Source organism: Aquarana catesbeiana, linkage group LG03 (assembly GCF_042186555.1).
Source record: "Aquarana catesbeiana isolate 2022-GZ linkage group LG03, ASM4218655v1, whole genome shotgun sequence".
Lineage (NCBI taxonomy): Eukaryota > Metazoa > Chordata > Amphibia > Anura > Ranidae > Aquarana > Aquarana catesbeiana.
In genome coordinates this window covers 178,171,579-178,192,332 of record NC_133326.1, presented here as the reverse complement: position 1 = coordinate 178,192,332, position 20,754 = coordinate 178,171,579, and the positions used below count along the sequence as shown (strand labels likewise).

General features: G+C 38.1%; 1 protein-coding gene across 9 annotated transcripts in view; it reads right to left on the bottom strand.

Annotated features, from left to right (window-relative positions):
• PCLO (piccolo presynaptic cytomatrix protein) overlaps window positions 1-20,754 on the bottom strand; it is a 547,854-nt gene that overhangs the window by 144,311 nt on the left and 382,789 nt on the right. For all 9 annotated transcript variants that reach the window (XM_073619550.1, XM_073619551.1, XM_073619554.1 and 6 more), the window contains exons 5-6: window positions 10,330-14,992; window positions 7,975-9,974 (exon numbers count right to left, since the gene is read on the bottom strand). In XM_073619550.1, coding sequence (XP_073475651.1) covers window positions 7,975-9,974; window positions 10,330-14,992 — 6,663 coding nt within the window. The remainder of the gene's footprint in view (window positions 1-7,974; window positions 9,975-10,329; window positions 14,993-20,754) is intronic.

The following is a 20,754-nucleotide window of genomic DNA, read 5'->3' as shown; positions in this document are numbered from 1 at the left end:
CCCTACCCCTCTCTATGCACTTCTGTCCCCATCCTATGCCCTACTGAAAACTGTTGTCCCTTCCACCTTTTCCTGGGAACTATTGTTCCCCTTTGCTTAGCACAATTGTTCCCCCACATTCTTCTGAATACCGATGCTCCTACCCTTTAAGTTAGGCCTAATATTTTGTGAATTTAGACATGACAATTTAGGGCATGCAGCAAGCCACATGTCTTCTTTGTCCCCAGGTGTCCCTCTTTCTAAAGTTCCAAGCTTGGGAAGTATGTACCTTCCATATGTTTTTGATGAATTATAAGAAATAACATAGCCCCTGCAATACATTTCTAAGGATTTAAGAATTCACTTCAGAGGTCACTACACTTTGAAAATCCACTCATCCTACAGTGTTGTTCACTGAATTGTTCATCTTAACGTATATTACACACACACACACTGCATTCTAGCATGACCAGTTAAATTATTTTCACCCTAAATTCAGGAGAACTTAATGCAAATAAGATATATTAACATAGAATTTACCCACACAAAGGGGAAAGTAAGGTGGTGGAGTCCAATAGTGTAACCTGAAAATTACAATGTTACATAACTAACCTTTAAGACACATTTGACTAATAATTTGCATAAATGATGGCCTTTACAGTGTAGTTATAAAAATAGTAGTTTCACATAATGAAACACTATCAATGACGCTCCTCATCCATAGTGACTAAATTAATAATCAAGAACAATGAAGAGTTCTATGTATAAAACATTCACTGTGCTTTGGTCTTAAGCATTTGGACTGCCACCATGAATGTCTGCCATATTGTTTGTAATACAATTATCTGCTATGATCATCAGTTCCATCTAATGGCCATAATGTGGTATTTTTTGACACTAGATGGAACTGGCAATCATAGGAGATAAATGATACTACAAACAATATGGCAGAAATTCAGGGTGCTCATGTGAAAGCTTAAGACATTCGTGCAGCTAGCATTTTATACATGGATCCTTCAATTGAAGCATGAACAAAAACAATAAGGCTGGATTCCCACCTTTCCATTGTCATGTATTCTGAATGATACCATAAGGCACACATACAAACAAATTTAAACCCAAGTTGCAAAAAATTAAATTGCAAAAAAAAAAGTTTCCTGTAAGAGAAGTGTAAATATCCACCCGCTGCCCATGTTGTCAAACATTGCACTTTTGAGGAGAAAGCATCCACGGAAGTCTGCTGAGAAACTGACACAGGACTGTAGTTCTCTCGTGTTTTACTTGCTGCACTTGGCGGTTCCTCTTGCCACACTCCATTACACTACAGGGCATGCTGGGTACCCAAAAGACCAAAACTGTCTCTGAGGTGTTTGTCTCATTGTTGGATTTTTATTGTATTTTACATAATGGAGAATGCAATATGGGGAATGGAAACAATCAAGGTGGGGGAATTGCTCAAAATACCAAGCTAGGATCTACAGCAGGGTAGACCTTATCAAGGGCCTCAGAAAGCATGTGGGTGACTCAGACCATCAGGGCTAATTCACACTTCTACGACCCACTGCGGTGCAATAGAGCATATAATGCTTTTCATTAGCTTGCATTTTGGTACAGTATCCTATTCGTTATTTTGTTTTTAAAGACTATGCTTGTTTTGTTTTCAGAGCAGTGCATATTTATTATAAGCACAAAATGGGTTGATTTACTAAAACAGGGGAGTGTAAAATCTGGTGCAGCTGTGCATGGTAGCCAATCAGCTTCAATATTTTAGTTTATTCAATTAAGCTTTGACAAATCAAACCTGATTTGTTAATATGTAGAGCTGCACCAGATTTTGCACTCTCCAGTTTTGTACATCAACCCCAAATTGTCTTAACAATAAAATAATGTTAAAATTCCACAAAGCATATAATGCAAATTGTCCTCGAGCCTAACAGTAGTGTACTGTATGTACATTTTAAATCTGTTTGTATAGACATTTGAGAGCTGACATTGTTGGCTTGTTTTCAATGCTGCCTTTCTTAAAGGGATTGTAAAGTCTCAAGGGGAAAAACCTTCCTTGCTGCCCCCAGAGCCCCCCTTTTTTTTCCTGAGCCCATCCGCTCCAGCGATGTGCATGAGCCAAGCTGCTTGAGCCGCTGTTTCTGTCCTGATTGAATCGGTTGATAGCAGTGGGCGCCATTGGCCTGTAAATCAAATCCAGTGACACAGGGGGATGGCTGAGTCCACTGCCTGTGTAAATGGATGCAGCAGCGGGACTCAGGAGCATGCGCACATGGGTGAATGACCCGATAAAAGGGAGGAGCCAGGAGTGCCGGCGGGGCACCCCAGAAGAGGAAGATTGGGGCTGCTCTGTGCAAAACAATTGCACAGAGCAGGTAAGTATAACATGTTTGTTATTTTTATATATATAAAAAAAAAATAACCTTTACAACCCCTTTATTTCTTGGTAATTCACTATCCTTTAATAAGCAAAAATATATCAGGTTGTCAAGACAGGTGTGCAAATGTTTTCTGTAGGCCTAGTATTTGAATTGATCTTTTGGCCCTTAAAATTCACAGAGGACACACAGATATCTGCATCCTTTAGTTGGTTAGTGAGTCAAATTATCGAAGACAGGTAAGTCACAACTTCACAAAGTTCATATATAAATTGGAAATACTACATACTGTAGGTTTGGAACATATTTTATTCACCCAAACCTACAGGTACATATTTTGTAACGATGAAACATTGTACAAATATTGTTTGCCATTATACCAAGTATTAGTCTGTACACTGTGTTTAGAAATAATATTAATGGCCTAACAAATGCCAAGAATGGTTATAAAACAATTCACAACCCAGAGCATTGCTATTAAAATCTATTTTAAATTGAGAAGGACAAAACAATGAACCCATGCTTTGCTTCTGTAGGGCAAAGCAATAGGTTCTATGAACTTCCACCATCCTCAGCTTCCCCCAATGCTCTCAATGGCCATCATAATTAAAAGGGGAAGCCCTTCATAAAGCTCCTAGCTGTGATTTAGAGCTTTCACAAGGCTGAAGTCTCTCTCCACCCCAATGTGACAATGTTGGGTGCTACAACTGCCAAACACCATGCACCATCACAGTCACTTGGGAGGAAGGGAAGTGAGTCACATGCTTCCCAAACCCAGGAGTACAGCGTGTTTCCATCCTCTCCTGCTGCCAGAACAGGGCATTGGGAAAGATGTGCAGTTACATAGTTGGTAAGGTTGAATAAAGACAACAGTTCAACTTGTGTGGGTGTGTGTTCGTGTAGATAATCATTGCTCATATCTCTGTATATTGTGTTCATTAAGTTGCACATCCAAGAGGCTTTTAAAACTATCAATACTTTCTGCTGACACCACAGATTATGGAAGTGAGTTCCACATCATAAGCCTACAGCACCTGGTATTCCCATCCAAGTACTAACCAGGCCCGACCCTGCTTAGCCTCTAAAATCAGACAAGATCGGACACGTTCAGGGTGATGTGGCCATAGGCAAAGCTGTTGTGCAGAGCACAAATCATTTTAATTTTTCTAAGTGAACATGGCCAACAGATCTAACTCTGTTATGGCCCCTGGCTTTAAAGACTGGGTGTTGGGTGCTACAACTGCCAAACACCATGCACCATCACAGTCACTTGGGAGGAAGCGGAGTGAGTCACATGCTTCCCAAATCCAGGAGTACAGTGTGTTTCCTTCCTCTCCTGCTGCCAGAACAGGGCAGTGGGAGAGATGTGCAGTTACATAGTTGGTAAGGTTGAATAAAGACAACAGTTCAACTTGTGTGGGTGTGTGTTCGTGTAGATAATCATTGCTCATATCTCTGTATATTGTGTTCATTAAGTTGCACATCCAAGAGGCTTTTAAAACTATCAATACTTTCTGCTGACACCACAGATTGTGGAAGTGAGTTCCACATCATAAGCCTACAGCACCTGGTATTCCCATCCAAGTACTAACCAGGCCCAACTCTGCTTAGCCTCTGAGATCAGACAAGATCGGACACGTTCAGGGTGATGTGGCCATAGGCAAAGCTGTTGTGCAGAGCACAAATCATTTTAATTTTTCTAAGTGAACATGGCCAACAGATCTAACTCTGTTATGGCCCCTGGCTTTAAAGACTGGGTGCTGGGTGCTACAACTGCCAAACACCATGCACCATCACAGTCACTTGGGAGGAAGCGGAGTGAGTCACATGCTTCCCAAACCCAGGGGTACAGTGTGTTTCCCTCCTCTCCTGCTGCCAGAACAGGGCAGTGGGAGAGATGTGCAGTTACATAGTTGGTAAGGTTGAATAAAGACAACAGTTCAACTTGTGTGGGTGTGTGTTCGTGTAGATAATCATTGCTCATATCCCTGTATATTGTGTTCATTAAGATGCACATCCAAGAGGCTTTTAAAACTATCAATACTTTCTGCTGACACCACAGATTGTGGAAGTGAGTTCCACATCATAAGCCTACAGCACCTGGTATTCCCATCCAAGTACTAACCAGGCTCGACCCTGCTTAGCCTCTGAGATCGGACAAGATTGGACACGTTCAGGGTGATGTGGCCATAGGCAAAGCTGTTGTGCAGAGCACAAAACATTTTATTTTTTTTTAGTGAACATGGCCAACAGATCTAATTCTGTTAAGGCCCCTGGCTTTAAAGACAACTTAGCATGTTACAGTGATTTATGACTGTGATAAATTAATGTTTGTGTGTTTGAGCCCTTATCAATATGGACAAAATGACAACTGGACACTGGTAGGGATTATGTTCCTGGGACAAAATCCAAGCAGGACACCCTGTTATATTTCCATCTTATTCAGTAAACCCTATGAGCATAAATGAAAGTTAAGAAGCAAATAAAGGATGGTAAAGAAAAATTCTTTATTTTGTATGAATGTGTGCAGTGGGCTGCGCAAGTGGTAAATTAGAAGGGGAGGTTAAGTTTTTGTTTCCATTGGTAGTTTCAACCTCTGAACTCTCTTATTTCAATTCTCTAGGCAACAGATATGAGTCAAGCTGATTTTTTAAATGTTAAACTGTCATTTTAAATTGGATAGTTTTTACTTACTGAACAGTAATTAGGAAACAAATTTAAGCGGAATAATTTAAGATGACTTTTCAGTATTATTCAGCTCTGTACAGAAGATGCATTATTTGCTTCACTATAAGAGACAATTAAACTCCATAGGCAGTTTGAGTGGTTATAAAGGCTGCAGTACATCTGGAGAACATTATGTGAGGAGTATACTGTAAAAAATTCAAAATTAATTCTAAATTTAATTTAAAAATTGTAAAATTGTCATACAATCTTCAGGTCAATTGATCCTGTTCAGCTGTATTTTTTTTTATTTTAACAGTTGCAGAATAGGAGCAAGGATTGCTTCAGAGTTTCAAGGTGGTATGGTGGCTTAGGGGCTCAACTATAATAGAGAGTGCATAAAGCTCTCAATGGCTCCCGCTGCTGTCAATTAAAAGCTGTGACACGGGGGCGGGGATGAGTCCCATTGTCTGTGTCAATGGACGCAGCAGCGGGACTCGGGTGCGAGCCTGCACTTGTGCCCCTATGGAAAGTGGTTTTTCATGGGGGCACCTGATGAAGAGAAGGGGCTTGGAGTGCCAGCAGGGATCCCAGAAGAAAAGGATTGGGGTTGCTCTGTGCAAAACCATTGCACAGAGTAGGTAAGTATAGGTATGTTTGTTATATATATAAACACTTTAAGTCACATAACACTGGCAAGAAATTTCATCCACAAAAAGATCATTAGGTGTTATACAGGAATTATTATTGTCATTCAACTTCAATAGGGGAGCTACAGAATGAAATTCTAATGCTACTAAAGAGGGTACCACTACATCCCATGGGAAATTTTACCCATATTACAGAGGTACCAGAGATTGAGAGCCATGTATATTGAAAACTAGAGCACACTAATTAAGTAGTAGTAGTAGAGTAAGGAATGCTAAAAATGAGAACAAAAAACATGTTGACTAAATATACAGTCATATGCAAAAGTTTAGGAACCCCTGACAATTTCCACGATCGTCATTTATAAATATTTGTGTGTTTGGATCAGCAATTTCATTTTGATCTATCAAATTACTGAAGGACACAGTAATATTTCAGTAGTGAAATGAGGTTTAGTGAATTAACAGATAATGTGCAATATGCATCAAAATGAAATTAGACAGGTGCATAAATTTGGGCACCCCGACAGAAAAATCACATCAATATTTAGTAGAGCCTCCTTTAGCAGAAATAACAGCCTCTAGACACTTCCTATAGCCTGTAATGAGTGCCTGGATTCTGGATGAATGTATTTTGGACCATTCCTCCTTACAAAACATCTCCAGTTCAGTTAGGTTTGGTGGTTGCCGAGCATGGACAGCCCGCTTCAAATCACCCCACAGATGTTCAATGATATTCAGGTCTGGGGACTGGGATGGCCATTCCAGAACATTGTACTTGTTCCTCTGCATAAATGCCCGAGTAGATTTTGAGCAGTGTTTTGGGTCGTCTTGGTGAAATATCCAGCCCCAGCATAACTTCAACTTTGTGACTGATTCCTCAACATTATTCTCAAGAATCTGCTGATATTGAGTGGAATCCATGCGACCTTCAACTTTAACCAGATTACCAGCACCGGCACTGGCCACACAGCCCCACAGCATGATGGAACCTCCACCAAATTTTACTGTGGGTAGCAAGCGTTTTTCTTGGAATGCTGTGTTCTTTTGCCACCATGCATAACGCCCCTTGTTATGACCAAATAACTAAAATCTTTGTTTCATCAGTCCACAGCACCTCATTCCAAAATGAAGCTGGCTTGTCCAAATGTACGTTTGCATACCTCAAGTGACTCCGTTTGTGGCGTGTGCGTGTGTGCAGAAAAGGCTTCTTTTGCATCACTCTCCCATACAGCTTCTCCCTGTGCAAAGTGCGCTGAATTGTTGAAGGATGCACATTGACACCATCTGCAGCAAGTTGATGTTGTAGGTCTTTGGAGGTGGTCCGTGGGCTGTTTTTGACTGTTCTCACCATCCTTCGGCTTTGCCTCTCCAATATTTTATGTGGCCTGCCACTTCTGGCCTTAACAAGAACAGTGCCTGTAGTCTTCCATTTCCTCACTATGTTCCTCACAGTGGACACTGACAGCTTATATATCTGCCATAACTTTTTGTAGCCTTCCCCTAAACCATAATATAGAACAATCTTTGTTTTCAGGTCATTTGAAAGTTGTTTTGAGGCCCCCATGTAGCCACTCTTCAGAGGACAGTCAAAGAGAACAACAACTTGCAATTGGCCACCTTAATACCTTTTCTCATGATTGGATGCACCTGTCTATGAAGTACAAGGCTTAATGAGCTCACCGAACCAATTGTGTGTTCCAATTAATCAGTGCCGAGTAGTTACAGGTATTCAAATCAACAAAATGACAAGGGTGCCCAAATGTATGCACCTGTCTAATTTCGTTTTGATGCATATTGCATATCTGTTGATCCAATAAACCTCATTTCACTACTGAAATATTACTGTGTCCTTCAGTTATTTGATAGATCAAAATTAAATTGCTGATCCAAACACCCAAATATTTATAGATGACAATCATGGAAATTGTCAGGGGTTCCTAAACTTTTGCATATGACTGTACATAATTACACGTATTACAAAAATGTATTGGAACATAACAAGAGCCTTAAATACCTCAACTCACTAAGCTAAAAATATGTTAACATTAGCATGGTTGAAAATATTAATCAGCTTAGTAAACACTGAAATGCATTGAAATCTTTTACGTATTTTATTTGTACATTTTTTTTATACTCTGAAAAGGTATATTTGAACTTTAAGAGATATTGCAGTAAATGGGTGATTCTAACTGTACAGCTGAGCTGACCAGTGACTGATTTAATATCAACTACAGCTATTGGCATGGAAAAAAAAATATGTTTAATGTAATACATATTTAGAAAAAGAAATAAACTCTTACTGTATATCCATCTGAATACTGGAACTGTGTTCTAGTAATGTCTTCTGCAGTTGGGCTTAGAGGCTTAGGGTCCGATAAGGAGCGCTGCATAACCTTTGCGCTTTTTGGACTTGGTGGTGGAATCTGTACATTATCGGTATGTGGCTTGTGAGTGCCGATGTCATCAGCTATTGTCTTAGAATATGGAACAAAGGCAGATTCTAGAGCCTTGTTAGGTGAAACAGGTGAAATTGGTGAATAAAGAACTTTGGGAGATTTTGGAGGGGAAGGTGTGACCTGCAGAGAAGAATCAGCCCTAAGATGTGAAGAGTAGCCTATTTCTAATGGAGTTGGACGTCTTTTATCTCTTTGTGATACATCGGTCATATACTGGGTACTTTGTCCATCTGAATCTGTTTCAGTTTGGCAACCCAGACTTTCTCCTTTGTAACTCTTTTCTGGAGCAGAAATATGTTTAACTATTTCAACTTTTGAATCAACCTTTGCTCTTATAGAAGGTGTTCTTATTGTTCCCAGTGGCTCTGTTTGTACTGAAGTCTCAGAAACTGTTTGTATAGCAATGCTAGATACTTTGGAAAATGATCTAGATTTATCACCATCAGGGGTTCCATCAGGATATTTTCCAGCACGCGATTTTCTTCTCTGTCTTGCAGGTATCTCCCAATCATCTTGATCCTCATCATCAGTTTGAACACTTGTATCAACTCCCTTTTTGGACCTTCTTCTTCTTCCTGTATATCTGTTTTCAGCTGCATCCTCATCATCAGTTTGTACTCCACTATCTACAATCAGTTTGTAAGATCTGGGTTCTTCCTGTATAGCACCATCTAATTCATCATACATACCACTCAGCCTTGGCATTGAACTTCTCTTTTTTAGCTGCCTTTCCTCATTAATCTCCACATCTTTTAAAGACATTTCTGAAACAGAGCTAAATATACTTGGCCTTTGAAAATACTGTGTAACACCATCTGATTGTACAGTATACCATGCTTCACTTGGAGCAACCTCAATACCTGAACCTGCTGCTGATGTAGTTACTACATGATCAACATTCCAGAACTGTCCACCATCTGATGCTGTATACTGGCCTTCTAAAATAACTTGCTCAGAAGTTGTTTGAGGAAGAGCACTATCAGGGTCATAGTTGAACTGGTACAACTGGCGCAATTTTTGCTCCTCTAACTGCTGGTGAAGTTGCTGCTGAAGTTGCTGAATCTGTTCAAGATGTAGCTGTTGCTGAGCCAGTGTTTCTTGTCTCATCATAAATTGAGCCTGCCTTTCCTCCTCCTGTTGATATAATAGGTGTTGCTTCATGGACTGTAGTTCCTCAAGTTTTTGCTGCACCATCAAAGTTTCTTGTTCTCTGAACCTTTGTATTTCCTGACGTTCCCATTCCAATTCCTCAGCTAGTCTTTGCTGTTTTAGTTTCTCCAGCTCCAAGAGCTCACGCTGCAAGTGAAGGTTCTGTTGTTTGCCATCCTCAGATGATATTATAAAAGATGACTCATCTTCAGTCAATTCAGAGTAGGTTTCAGTTTCAGACTCTGATGTCAAAAGTGAGACGAGATCAGCTTGTGTGCTTGCTGCAACCTCAACAGGAAATGTTTGTAAACTAGTTTCAACCACTGACATTACATCAGTCCCATCTCCAGTTGCTGAAGTAAAAATACTGTACGTCCTGGGCAGTGGCTGAGTCTGGTTCAAGCTTGAAGTTATTGCATCATTGGTAATTAAGCTGGATAAGTCGTTTTCTGTTGTACTGAAAATAGAACCAGGTTGTGTGGTAATGGCATATGTTGAGGGGACTGGACTGGCAACTGATGAATAGACAACTCCATTAGAAGACCTTAAAACACTTCCCATACCATATGGTGAAACTATAGAAGGAGACATTCGTGCCTGTGAATACTGGGGTGCACTTATTCCAAGGCCAGAAATAACTTGTCTTGTCTCTGGATATGCCCCTGAAGTCTTGGTTTGGTATTCCAAAGCCTCACCTGAAATTACAGGGTATAGTTACAGTCCATTTGCTATAAACATTCATGTCTAGTGGTTCGGAAAGCCATCCAGTCTTGATGAAATAAATTGAAAAATTGCATGCAAATCTCCAAGGATAATGATTTACTTGGACAAGAAGCAAAATCATATTTGGAACATGCAGGCACATGCATGAGCCTGTGAGCAAAACATATACATAAAATGGAAAATAAAATACACCAGTACTCAAAAATACTTTGCCACAATGTTGCAAAAAAAAGACAAAAAAAATAAAATAAAATTGCTATCCGGACATGAGATGGGGAACACCATAATCACATTTTAAGGAAAGATTTGCTGGCACATCATACTGACCTGAAGTCACTTTCCCAGATGTAAGGTCTACAGCAACATCAGCTATTCCAACAGGATAATCAAAGGTATTTTTGCTTTTGTACAAAAAGAGTCCAGCTTCAGCTAAATTTGTGTCAGACATAGAAGGTTTCATGCCCCCAATGCCCCTAAATCCTGAAACCCCAGAACGATCATATTGATAATGGTCATCTCTGTAGCCAAAACGGTCTTCAGGTAAAGTTGTGGATGGTTGTTGAGATATGCAACTTCTTCCAAAAGGTAAGTTATACACAACATCACAACAGACTGCTCTTCTGCCTGCAGTTAAGTCCACAGGTTTATCATCATCCTCAACTATTTCAGTTACAACTGCTGAAGTTGTATCATCCACAGTTACCATTGTTCTAAGGGATTTTGTTGTGCTAAGATCAACTACACCACTATCCACTGATTCTTGAGATGTGGATATATCATTACAGCCATCTGTTACACTACCTGAGGAAACTGAGAATGGTTTTGTCACTGAATGTGCTGGAACCCCCATGGATAAGTTAATTGGCACTTCTGCTTCCACAGGAAATCCTACATATTCTGCTTCAAATTGTCTAGCAGTTGTCAGTTGTAAAGGTTCTTTCATTGAATTCCCTAGATCAACAAGGCTATCTAAACTTGATGTGTAACTTACAGTTGTTGCAGATGTCATCACAGTAACAGATTCGGTAACCAGTATAACAGAAGAAACAACAGGTGATGCAGTACTAAGGTTTACAATAGCAGGCAGGACAGCACTCATTGGCCGACTGAGAGCCCCATGGGCTGCAGATTGGCGCTTTCCATCTAGTGTTGCAGAAGAGAGATCCATGCAGCTATCAGTCTCAACATCTGTGCTTTTGTAATCTACCTTGGTCAAGGTGCGTAAATCCATTACATCACTAGATTCATTAACTTTTTTACTATGGATTAACTGACTCTCCTCTATCATTGTTTTTTCAGTATAAATAGTTCCTGGAATGCTAGGGAATTCAGACAGTGTGCTTTGAGGTAAAGAGGCAGCAGATTTGCTCATTTCTTTTATTTTTATTATATTGGATTGTTGAGACACTGGTACCATCTCACTTCTAGTAAAAGGTATAGTAGAGAACACAGTTTCTGTAGACTGTGGAATTTTTTCATTTACCAATGCTTGCAGAGGCCAGCATGTTGTTGTTTGAGTGATATAACTGTCAGTTGGGGTACCAGGTTCAGACGGCAATGTTATAACCACATAGGTTTCCTGTGAGGGTTTTGTTAATCTTGGTGAGGATTTATTAGAATGAGGAGAAAGAGGAGATGTAGGTGATGGCAACACATAATCTGTGGTTGCAGCCAAGTTTAAAGTAAAAGGTGTGGCAGAAGAAAGTGCTGATGTTTTTTGTTGTGCTTCTGCTTTGTTTTGCATAGGAATGTGGGGTTCAGAATGCACAGGTTTTGTTACTTTTTGAGGCTTAGATGCTTCCACTGGCCTATGACTGAAGACTAACCCAGCTGGAATTGAAGATGGCTTTGGAGGAACTGGTGGGGGTGCAGCATGAGATTTGGCCAAATAAGTGGAACTGCTTGCTAGCTCTGTGCTAGACACACTTGTAGACGTCTTAGTTGTTGCTGCTGTAGATGGAATTTTAGGTGCAGGCCTCTTTTTTGAATACACCGCTGGCTTAGGTTGAGTTGCTGGAGGTAATGGTGGTGGTGGAGGAGGAGGCTGAGAAGGAGTAGGAGAATCTGTAGGGGTGCTCCTAAATAAAGACATTACTTTTGATGTGACAGAGGGAACTGTTGGTAGTTTGGGTGCTGTGGTTATTGTATCTGTAACTGCTGTGGAAGTCACTGTGTGCTTGGTTGACACTGCATATTCAGTAGTTATTTGAATATCTTTTTTTACCAAGGTGGTGTGAGTAACTGCACTGTTCTTTGCATATATTTTGCTTGTTGCTACACATTTGTCCAAATCTGTTTTTCCAATTTCAGAGCTACTCTGTACATCATTCAGGGAGATTTGCTCAGTTATGACATCTTTTAGCTGAGAAATATCAGGTACTGAAATAATAATATGATCTAAAATAGATTTTTCAATGTCTTGAGATGGTATTTCAGTCTGAGTAACTGAAGACTCAATTTCTGAGTCAGGTATTGTCTTAGTTTGAAGGCTGGCATTAGATGACACACTTTCACTGGAATCAATTTGGCCATTCACAAATATTTCAGTACTTTCTGAAGCAACATTTTCAGAAGCTTTTTCCATAGCATAGTTAATGATCATATCATCCTCACGTTCTACTGTAAAATGCTGTGTTATTTTAACATCTGGAATAGAGATTGCATTAAGGGAGGTAGATTCAACTGAGACAGAAGAAGGAACAGTTTCTGTTTTATCTATATCTATTGTAACAGAAGATACTACATCAACTTTACCATTAAAGTCATTTCTAGGCTGTGTTGGACTAGATCCTGGTGTTAGCTGTGCATTTTGGCAACCAATAAGGTCATATAAACCTGAAATGGCATCATTGGGTGCTCTTTCATCAGTGTTATCCAAATTAATAATCTCATGACTTTCTGGAACAATGTAGGAACTTGAAACTATATCTTCTTGAGGCACAATAGTATGAAATGTTTCTGTTGTAAAACATTCATCTTGTACATTTGCAACAGTCTGAACAACATTTCTGCAAATGTCACCTACAGAACCATTTTTCAGTTCTTTTACTCTATATTCCTGATTCTGAGAACATAATACATTGGAATCTAAGCTCTCATCATAATTTTCTTCGACTAACGACTCATAGATATAATCTTCAATCAACATGCCCCCATATAAAGGTTCTTTCTCAAAGACTTCCTCTGTTTCCTTTTCACTCTGGTACAGTTTAGCTTTATACAAAATGTCTTCATATGCTTCCTCAGCACTTTTTAAAATTTGCTGACCATTTTTGCTATCTGATCTAGCAACAGTTGTTACATCTGTAGGAGAATATAATGATACTGAAGTAGGCAACTTGTATACTTTCTGAACTTCTATTATTTTTTCTGGACTTATTTCAAAACCCTCTGGCTCAGATTCAATACTAGGGGAATACTCAGAGCATGATGACCTATGGAGTTCTTCCATCTCAGCTGCTTGACGTAATTCTTCAGTTGGAGAGGCATCTTCAATAGGGGAAAGATTACTTGGTGGTGTTTTTGGTCTCTCTCTTCTACGCTGTGCCCTTAATTCATCCTTGTCTTTTTTGGATTTTTTACTAGAGCTTTTCCTCTGCTGTTGTTCTATTTCCCTTTGCTTTTCTTGCTCTTTTAAAAGTTCTTCCTCTTCTCTTAATTCTTCCTCTTCTGAAGAGTCTTCAATAGTTGGAAGAACAGGCCCATGGGATCTATGTCTAGCTTTTCTGTGCTGTTTGCTTTCTCCTGACATTTTCTTATGACTTGGACTACTATCACTGTCCTCATCCAGTGATGACACTGATGTAGGAGATGTGCCTGGGGTGAAACTTGAAGCATGGAGACTTGAAGATCTTTCTTCACGTGACCTATCCTCTGGAGAATCTGTTAAACTTTCCATTTCCAGTTCTGGCTCTTCATCATAATACAGTCTAGTAGACTGTTTAGTAGAGTCTTCAGAGTAAGTATTAGAAATTGTGCTATTTAGTTCAATAGTTTTAAATCTACGAAGGCCTCCACCGCCACTAACTGAAATTTCTTCACTTTCTTGACTCTTAGTTTCTCTAAATTTTGGCTCTGGGCTCTCATCATATGTTTCCTCATCTTCATCCTCTTCATCATCATCATCATGCCATGAATGACGGCGTACTCCATCCTCATCATAACCTGTACTAACTTTCTTTGTTAACCGTTTCGACTTTGTAGTTATTGTTTTTGCTTTATTTTCTTTTTTCTGATTTTCATTAACGCTTATTTCTTTCAGTTTTGTTCTTATAAACTCATCATCCTCAGATCCAGATGCATCCTCATCAGCACTCATTTCAATTATTTGCTTACGAATAAAGTCTTCATCATCTCCAGATCCTTGACTGTCATCATGTTTAAAATCATCACTACTTGATGATCCATTGCTAGTTCTTCTTTTTCTTTGTGGAACAGGTGAATTTTCACTTTCACTGCTGTCATCTAGGGAATCATGTCGTCTATGGGTAGCAGGATCTTTCTCTGAACCTACACCATCTTTTTGAACCTTCCTTGAAACCACATTTCTTTTACTGCTGTCTTTGAATGTTGCCTCATCTTCTTCCTGAATCTCTTCAAGTTCTTCATCTTCTGAGCTGTAGGATTCTGGAGTAATTGGTAATATCCTAGTTTTAGGTCTGCCATAGGTCTGTCTAGTATTTTTTCCATATAAATCAATGCCTTTTTTATTTTTCTCATCAGTGAGAACACTTGTTTGAGCCTCTAAAATTGATAAAACTGTGCTTTCTAACTTGGCTAAATCTGATGGACTTGAGGGGCTAAACTCCTGTGAAAATGTCTCCTTTTTAGTTTGCTCCTTATTCAAATCTTTTTCATCACTTGGAATTAGACTTGGTATTTCTCCAAGTGAACCAGATATGCCATCTGATGAATACCCTGTATCACTTAGGCCTTGTGGGCTTTTCTGTTGTTGCGAATTTGAGGTGTCTGATTTATCATCTTCTTTTTCCTAAAAAACAAACAGAAAAATGAACGTTTCCATGAACCAGGAAATAGAGTATATTGAAAAACACAATCTTTCTAATTAATCTGGCTATCTGATAATGTTGACACAGAATAACTAATTGTGTGATCTGAAAACACCCCATAGAATAACTAATTTACTAAAGACACACAAATTGTTAAATTTGCAAGAGAATCTTTGATATTTCCTTTAGGATAGTGAAAGAGGTGAAGCTCTGCTGACTTCCATCATCTAAATACGTCAAACAAAATTACTGTTTGCTTTTATTTTCCTTGCATGTGATTTGGTATTCTTTGCAAATTACATTTTCATCACATTATCTAAGCCAAGTGAAATTTTTCTTGCAAAGTGAACAGTCTATTTGCCTTCGGTAAATCACCCCCATGTGTCATCAATTAAAATCATCTAATGCAGAACCCCACAAAACATATTTGGTGGAAGGGGATAAAAGAGACATATGAATTAGCTCTGTGCTCCTGCTTTCATGAACAACATATTCAGTACATAATGTACAGAAGTACAGAATTCTGAAGTGTAGCCATCAACTCCTATTTTATGTCAGAAAATTTCTCTCAAATTTATCAGCTAATTTCTAATGCTCAGAACAGTATGAGAAGCAGGGAGAAGATGCTCAGCTCAGGAAACTGTAAGATTTTAATAATGGGAGAGCAGGGTTAAGGCTGGCCACAGCTAGGTCCGTTTTGGTAACAATCAATGAAGATTGGTCAAATATTCTTTGAATATTCATAAGGATAGTCAATGAACACAAATCACATTGCTTCATGCTAGGTACATAAACAATCAATGACAACAGATAAAATGGAACATATTGGTCAAAATGATTTTGCTGGAAAATCATTTGCCACAGATAATTGTTTTCAAGAAGAGTAATCACTACAAACACTTGTTCAACATGTTTAGCACATAGGACAATTACAATCTAACAGAAATCGGCTAGTGTGAAAAGCAGAAATAATAAGACAAAGTGGGCAATTCATCTGAATGTGTACAGTTTACATAAAATAATCAAAACAGTGGCCCTGTCAGTCTTTTATTCATTATCAATTAAAAAAAAACAATTGTTGTAGGTTGTCAGACTATTTTTTTCTTCATTATTCTTCATTTATTCTTCATTTAAGCACTAAAATTTAGGCATAAAACTCTCTATTGAAAAATGGCAAGTATTTATTTAAAGCCCAACTCCAGCCAAAATGTTCTTTTAGTTTTGGATAGTGTTGGAAAGGTTTTTTTTTGTTATTGCTGTCTGTGCCTTAATAAATTATACTACTGATTTTCTTTCTTTCAATATATCTTATAGTATTAATAGGTGAGGCAAAGACATTTTGTTTTTATATTAACATATGTATTAGCAATTTTGTAGTTACAAAACATAATGCCTTTCTCTTGAGCCTAATGAATAAATGATAATTACCCTCTTTTAGGCTGGGTTCACACTAGAGATCGCAGTGGCTTACAGTAGAAGCTCAGTGTATCTCCATTCACCATTTCAGATACAATTTCAACCTGAATTTTGGGCTGAATTCGGACCTGAAACAAACCAAAAGACACATAGGGCTCCTGTGTAATTTTCACCAGAGCCACTGTGGAGATGTGTGAATCGGCTCCATAGAGAGCCGGTCACAATCTCCTGCTTTATGAACTGGATGCAGGGAAACCAGCATCCTATTCGCAATAGTGTTAACCCAGCCTAAAGGTGGAGTGGGTGGAAATGAGAATGTGAAGAGGGCCTCAAACTGGAGCTGTGCTCTAACTGAATATTCAGAATATTTGCAAAAAAAAAGAAATCTTTCTGTTTTCTTTTTTACTTGTTTTTTTTAATTATTATTATTTACGTGTGCTTTTTACATTGCTTTTGATTTTTTTTCTTATTAATTTTAAATCCTCAAATTTTCTAAATTTATTTATTTTTTAACTTATATTCAGAACATATTACCTGCATTAAGGAAATACATTTTTCAGTTTATGTTTTCATATGACTTTTGAAGGTAGGTATTACCAAATTGTGTATTGTTTGTGTATATAAAGTCAAAGAGTATATATGGCAGCACAGGTATACCTCACAGTCTTATCAAACTCTACATGAACTGTCATGGTTTTGATTTTTGAGTGTAAAAACTCTCAGCAAATCTAGCCAGTTTGCATGGAGCCAGGGTCTCCAAACTCATAGGAACAGATATGCTATCTGAAAAAAAGATGTAGTGCTGCATTCTTCCAAACTAGCAAGCACAGAAACTGTGCTTTTGTGAGTGAATTAATTCCAGTCAGCAATATTTATGTAATAGATCATCTATTAACTATCTTTCTATCTATCTATTGCAAAACATTTTTCCGTGAGTGGCATCTGGTCATGCTCATCAATGAGGACCAGACCAAAACAGAAAAATGACACACATATATTTTTGCACCACTTTGAGGTTAATAAAATCGTTAGCATGTATGTAAATAGTTGTGTCCACAGTTTCAAGCATAACTCTCTTTATTAGGCCAAAAGCTCAAACCTGTTATTTCAATAAATATAGGCCAAAGATTGAATGACTTTCAAAGTGGTGCTGCACAAACCAGACTACACCTTATCAATCCTAGATCATGATTTCACATAGCTTATCCCTGTTTGGATATGATGACCTTGGTAAATCATATCTGCCAATGGAAATGAAAACTGTTTTTGAAAAACAGTTGTCTTGATTTAAACAAATAACTATGTCTTGAAGCAAAACACTTCTGCAATGAAGCTCTAATTGAAACAGGACACTGACCAGTGAACAGGTTTAGCTATATAGGCCCTAAAACATGGGCCATCAGAGCTTAGTTAAACAACTTTTTTCTTTTAACCTCCCTGGCGGTATGATTATTTTGGATTTTAGGTGCTGAAAGCGGTACAATTATTTTGCATGGAAATTTGGCGTTTTATATTGTAGGCCTGTAATTCTTAACAATAACACACTTAAATCTGTCCACCAAGAGTCTAGTAGATATCCGGGGTATGATGAAGTTTGAAACACAAAATCATAAATTATAATATAATAAATAAATATAAATAATTAAAAAAAATAATAATATAATAATAATAAAATAAATTTCCCCACAATTCACTATCGCTCAATTCTGCAAGTGTTCTAATTTACTATCGCTGTTTTATATATGGTCTAAAACCACTTATGACGTAAAGGGACACTTTTTGGTTGCTATGGACAATCGCAAGTTTACAGGCAGAAAGAACAGTATATATAATATAAAACTGCATGCAGGGCATTGGAAAAAGCACTGGGGACAAAAGGGATGTGAAATGATTTCATACAGTACTGTAATCTGTAAGATTGCAGTACTGTATGTGTTATGATTTTTACATTTTTCTGAATTTGCCGCCAGGCTCCGCCCCCATGCGTTGCGACACTCGCAGGGAACAGAGCCTGGCACAGAGAGGCTTCGGAGGAGGACAGAGCTCGCAGACACCGCGGGGGGACATTGCAGGATCCTGGGGACAAGGTAAGTATACTGCACCAGGATCCTGCAATGCAATCCCGAGTGTGGCTCGGGGTTACCGCTAATGGTGCTGAAATTTAACCCTGAGCCACACTCGGGAATACCATCAGGGAGGCTACACAGCAGAAAAAAACAAAACCCCTAAACACACAATTAGAGCATATTGTATGTATCCACTTCATTTTAAAGTGAATTTATTGCTAAAAATGAAAGTCAGACTGTAAAAGAAAATTATAGTTACCAGTCTCAGCACTGGTGACTCCAATTTCACTTTTTTTGCAGATCTACACTCACCAAAAAATGTTCTGCATCAGAAAACTCTTGGTGTGTTGGATGCCTACATTTACCTGCTGCAAGCTGTGGTTACTACCCACTGGCCCCTGCATTAGTAGCTCAGCTTTAAGGACACAGTAGTGGCATAGTGGTTGTTGTCTGGACCACAGCATACAGTGTAGAGACAGCCAGAAGCGTCAGATGCTAATGAATCTTTGGCAGAACACAGCAAACAGTGGAGTCACCAATGGAGGGGCAAGTATTATTAAACGTTTTCTACAGGCTGGTTTTGAATGTATTATTTAGCAACACAGTCGCTAGAATTCAATTAACCTAATAACCACTTCCTTACTGCCATTTTGTAAAAAAAAAAAAAAAAACAAACAAAAAAAAAAAACAGCAGATCAGCAGATTCAGGGTGGGTGGTAAGATAGTGAGATAATTTTTAACATGTTCACCTCCCCCTCCTTCCTTGTACATCCTCAATACCAGCATGTTTATTAATTTACAAAAAATCATGGCAAAAAATTATATTGGGGTGTCTATTTTCTAAAAAGTGGTCATATTGGGAGTATTCAGACTGTACTGGCATTTTTATTTATTCAGCAGTACAACAGAATGCAAGATAAACTGTGCTTTATCCTACATTTTGGTCTTTTTTTATTTACCCATAACCAAGTGGTTATCAAATACCACCAAAAGAAAGCTCTATCTGTCTCACAAAATGATACAGAATGCTTTGGGTACCCTATTGCAGTAGTTGTCAGTCCAGCTAACGCAATACTGAAAACTGAAAAATGGCCTGGAAACGGATATATAGAATGGATATATATTATACTGGTATACAGGCTGGTACTCAAGTGGTTAACATTATTATATATCTTTTAAACAAAAAAAAAATCATTATTTCTTGGAGTATTGTAAATTCAAGGAATTGTGTATATGAAATTATGTTCCGTTATAATAGGACATCATATATATTGATCACCCAAAACCAGATCAAGTTACCTTTGTTTCCTGTAGAACACTAAAAGCTCAAATGACTCCATTAGATCACCTAGGATCTGAGTGACTATATTTAACTATACTGTAAATTCCAAGCAGATACATAACTGTATATGATTTGTTTCGTAGCATCATTTTTATAGGGTTCTTTAATCCAAACCCACCAACTGTCCTTTATTTTTCTCATGGAGGCAAATGCCTCAGTTGTCCCTCTTTTTGGTCTTATGTATCTATTTCTGTAAATTATGTAAAATGTAATTACCAAAATTGGTATACTACACTAAACCTAGTTGTAAAGGTGCTTAATGTTTTGACAAATCATTTTTGTGCATTGATTCTTTATTGTCTGCATAATTAGGGGTGTCCCTCTTTCTCAGCTAAGAAACGTAATGCCCTCCCTGTGTTAGATGTCCTCAAACCATTCACATAAGGAATGGGTTTAGCTATTCTGATATTAATTCAATCCTGGATGAGAAATTTCATGCCAGCCAGAGTTTAATATTTATGTACAGAGCCATTATCAAACTGCTTCTAATAGTGTTCTCATATCATGCTGAATCATGTTCAATGACTCAAGATAACAACAGATTTAAAATGTGTCTGTTAACGTCATTATGTCTTGAAGGTGGGTTGAATCATTCTCATAAATATGCATTAATGTTTCATATGCATCAGGAAAGTGGTCCCTTATTGTTTTTTAAGGTTTGCAAGCTTTCAGACAATACATAGAGATCAGGGAATACAATTATAGTCCACTGGCAATCTACTCTCACAATTCAATTCAAGTTTAGACTTCTTGATTCACTGATAACTAAAATAGTATTTTTTACTTTACTTTTCTTTACTTTTCTTTTAAGATTTATGTATGTATTATTTTACAATGCCAGTGTGTTACTTCAAACATTTTAAATGTTAACATTTTCTTAGCAGAAAAAAAATGACCTGGAAATCCTCACCCTTATATA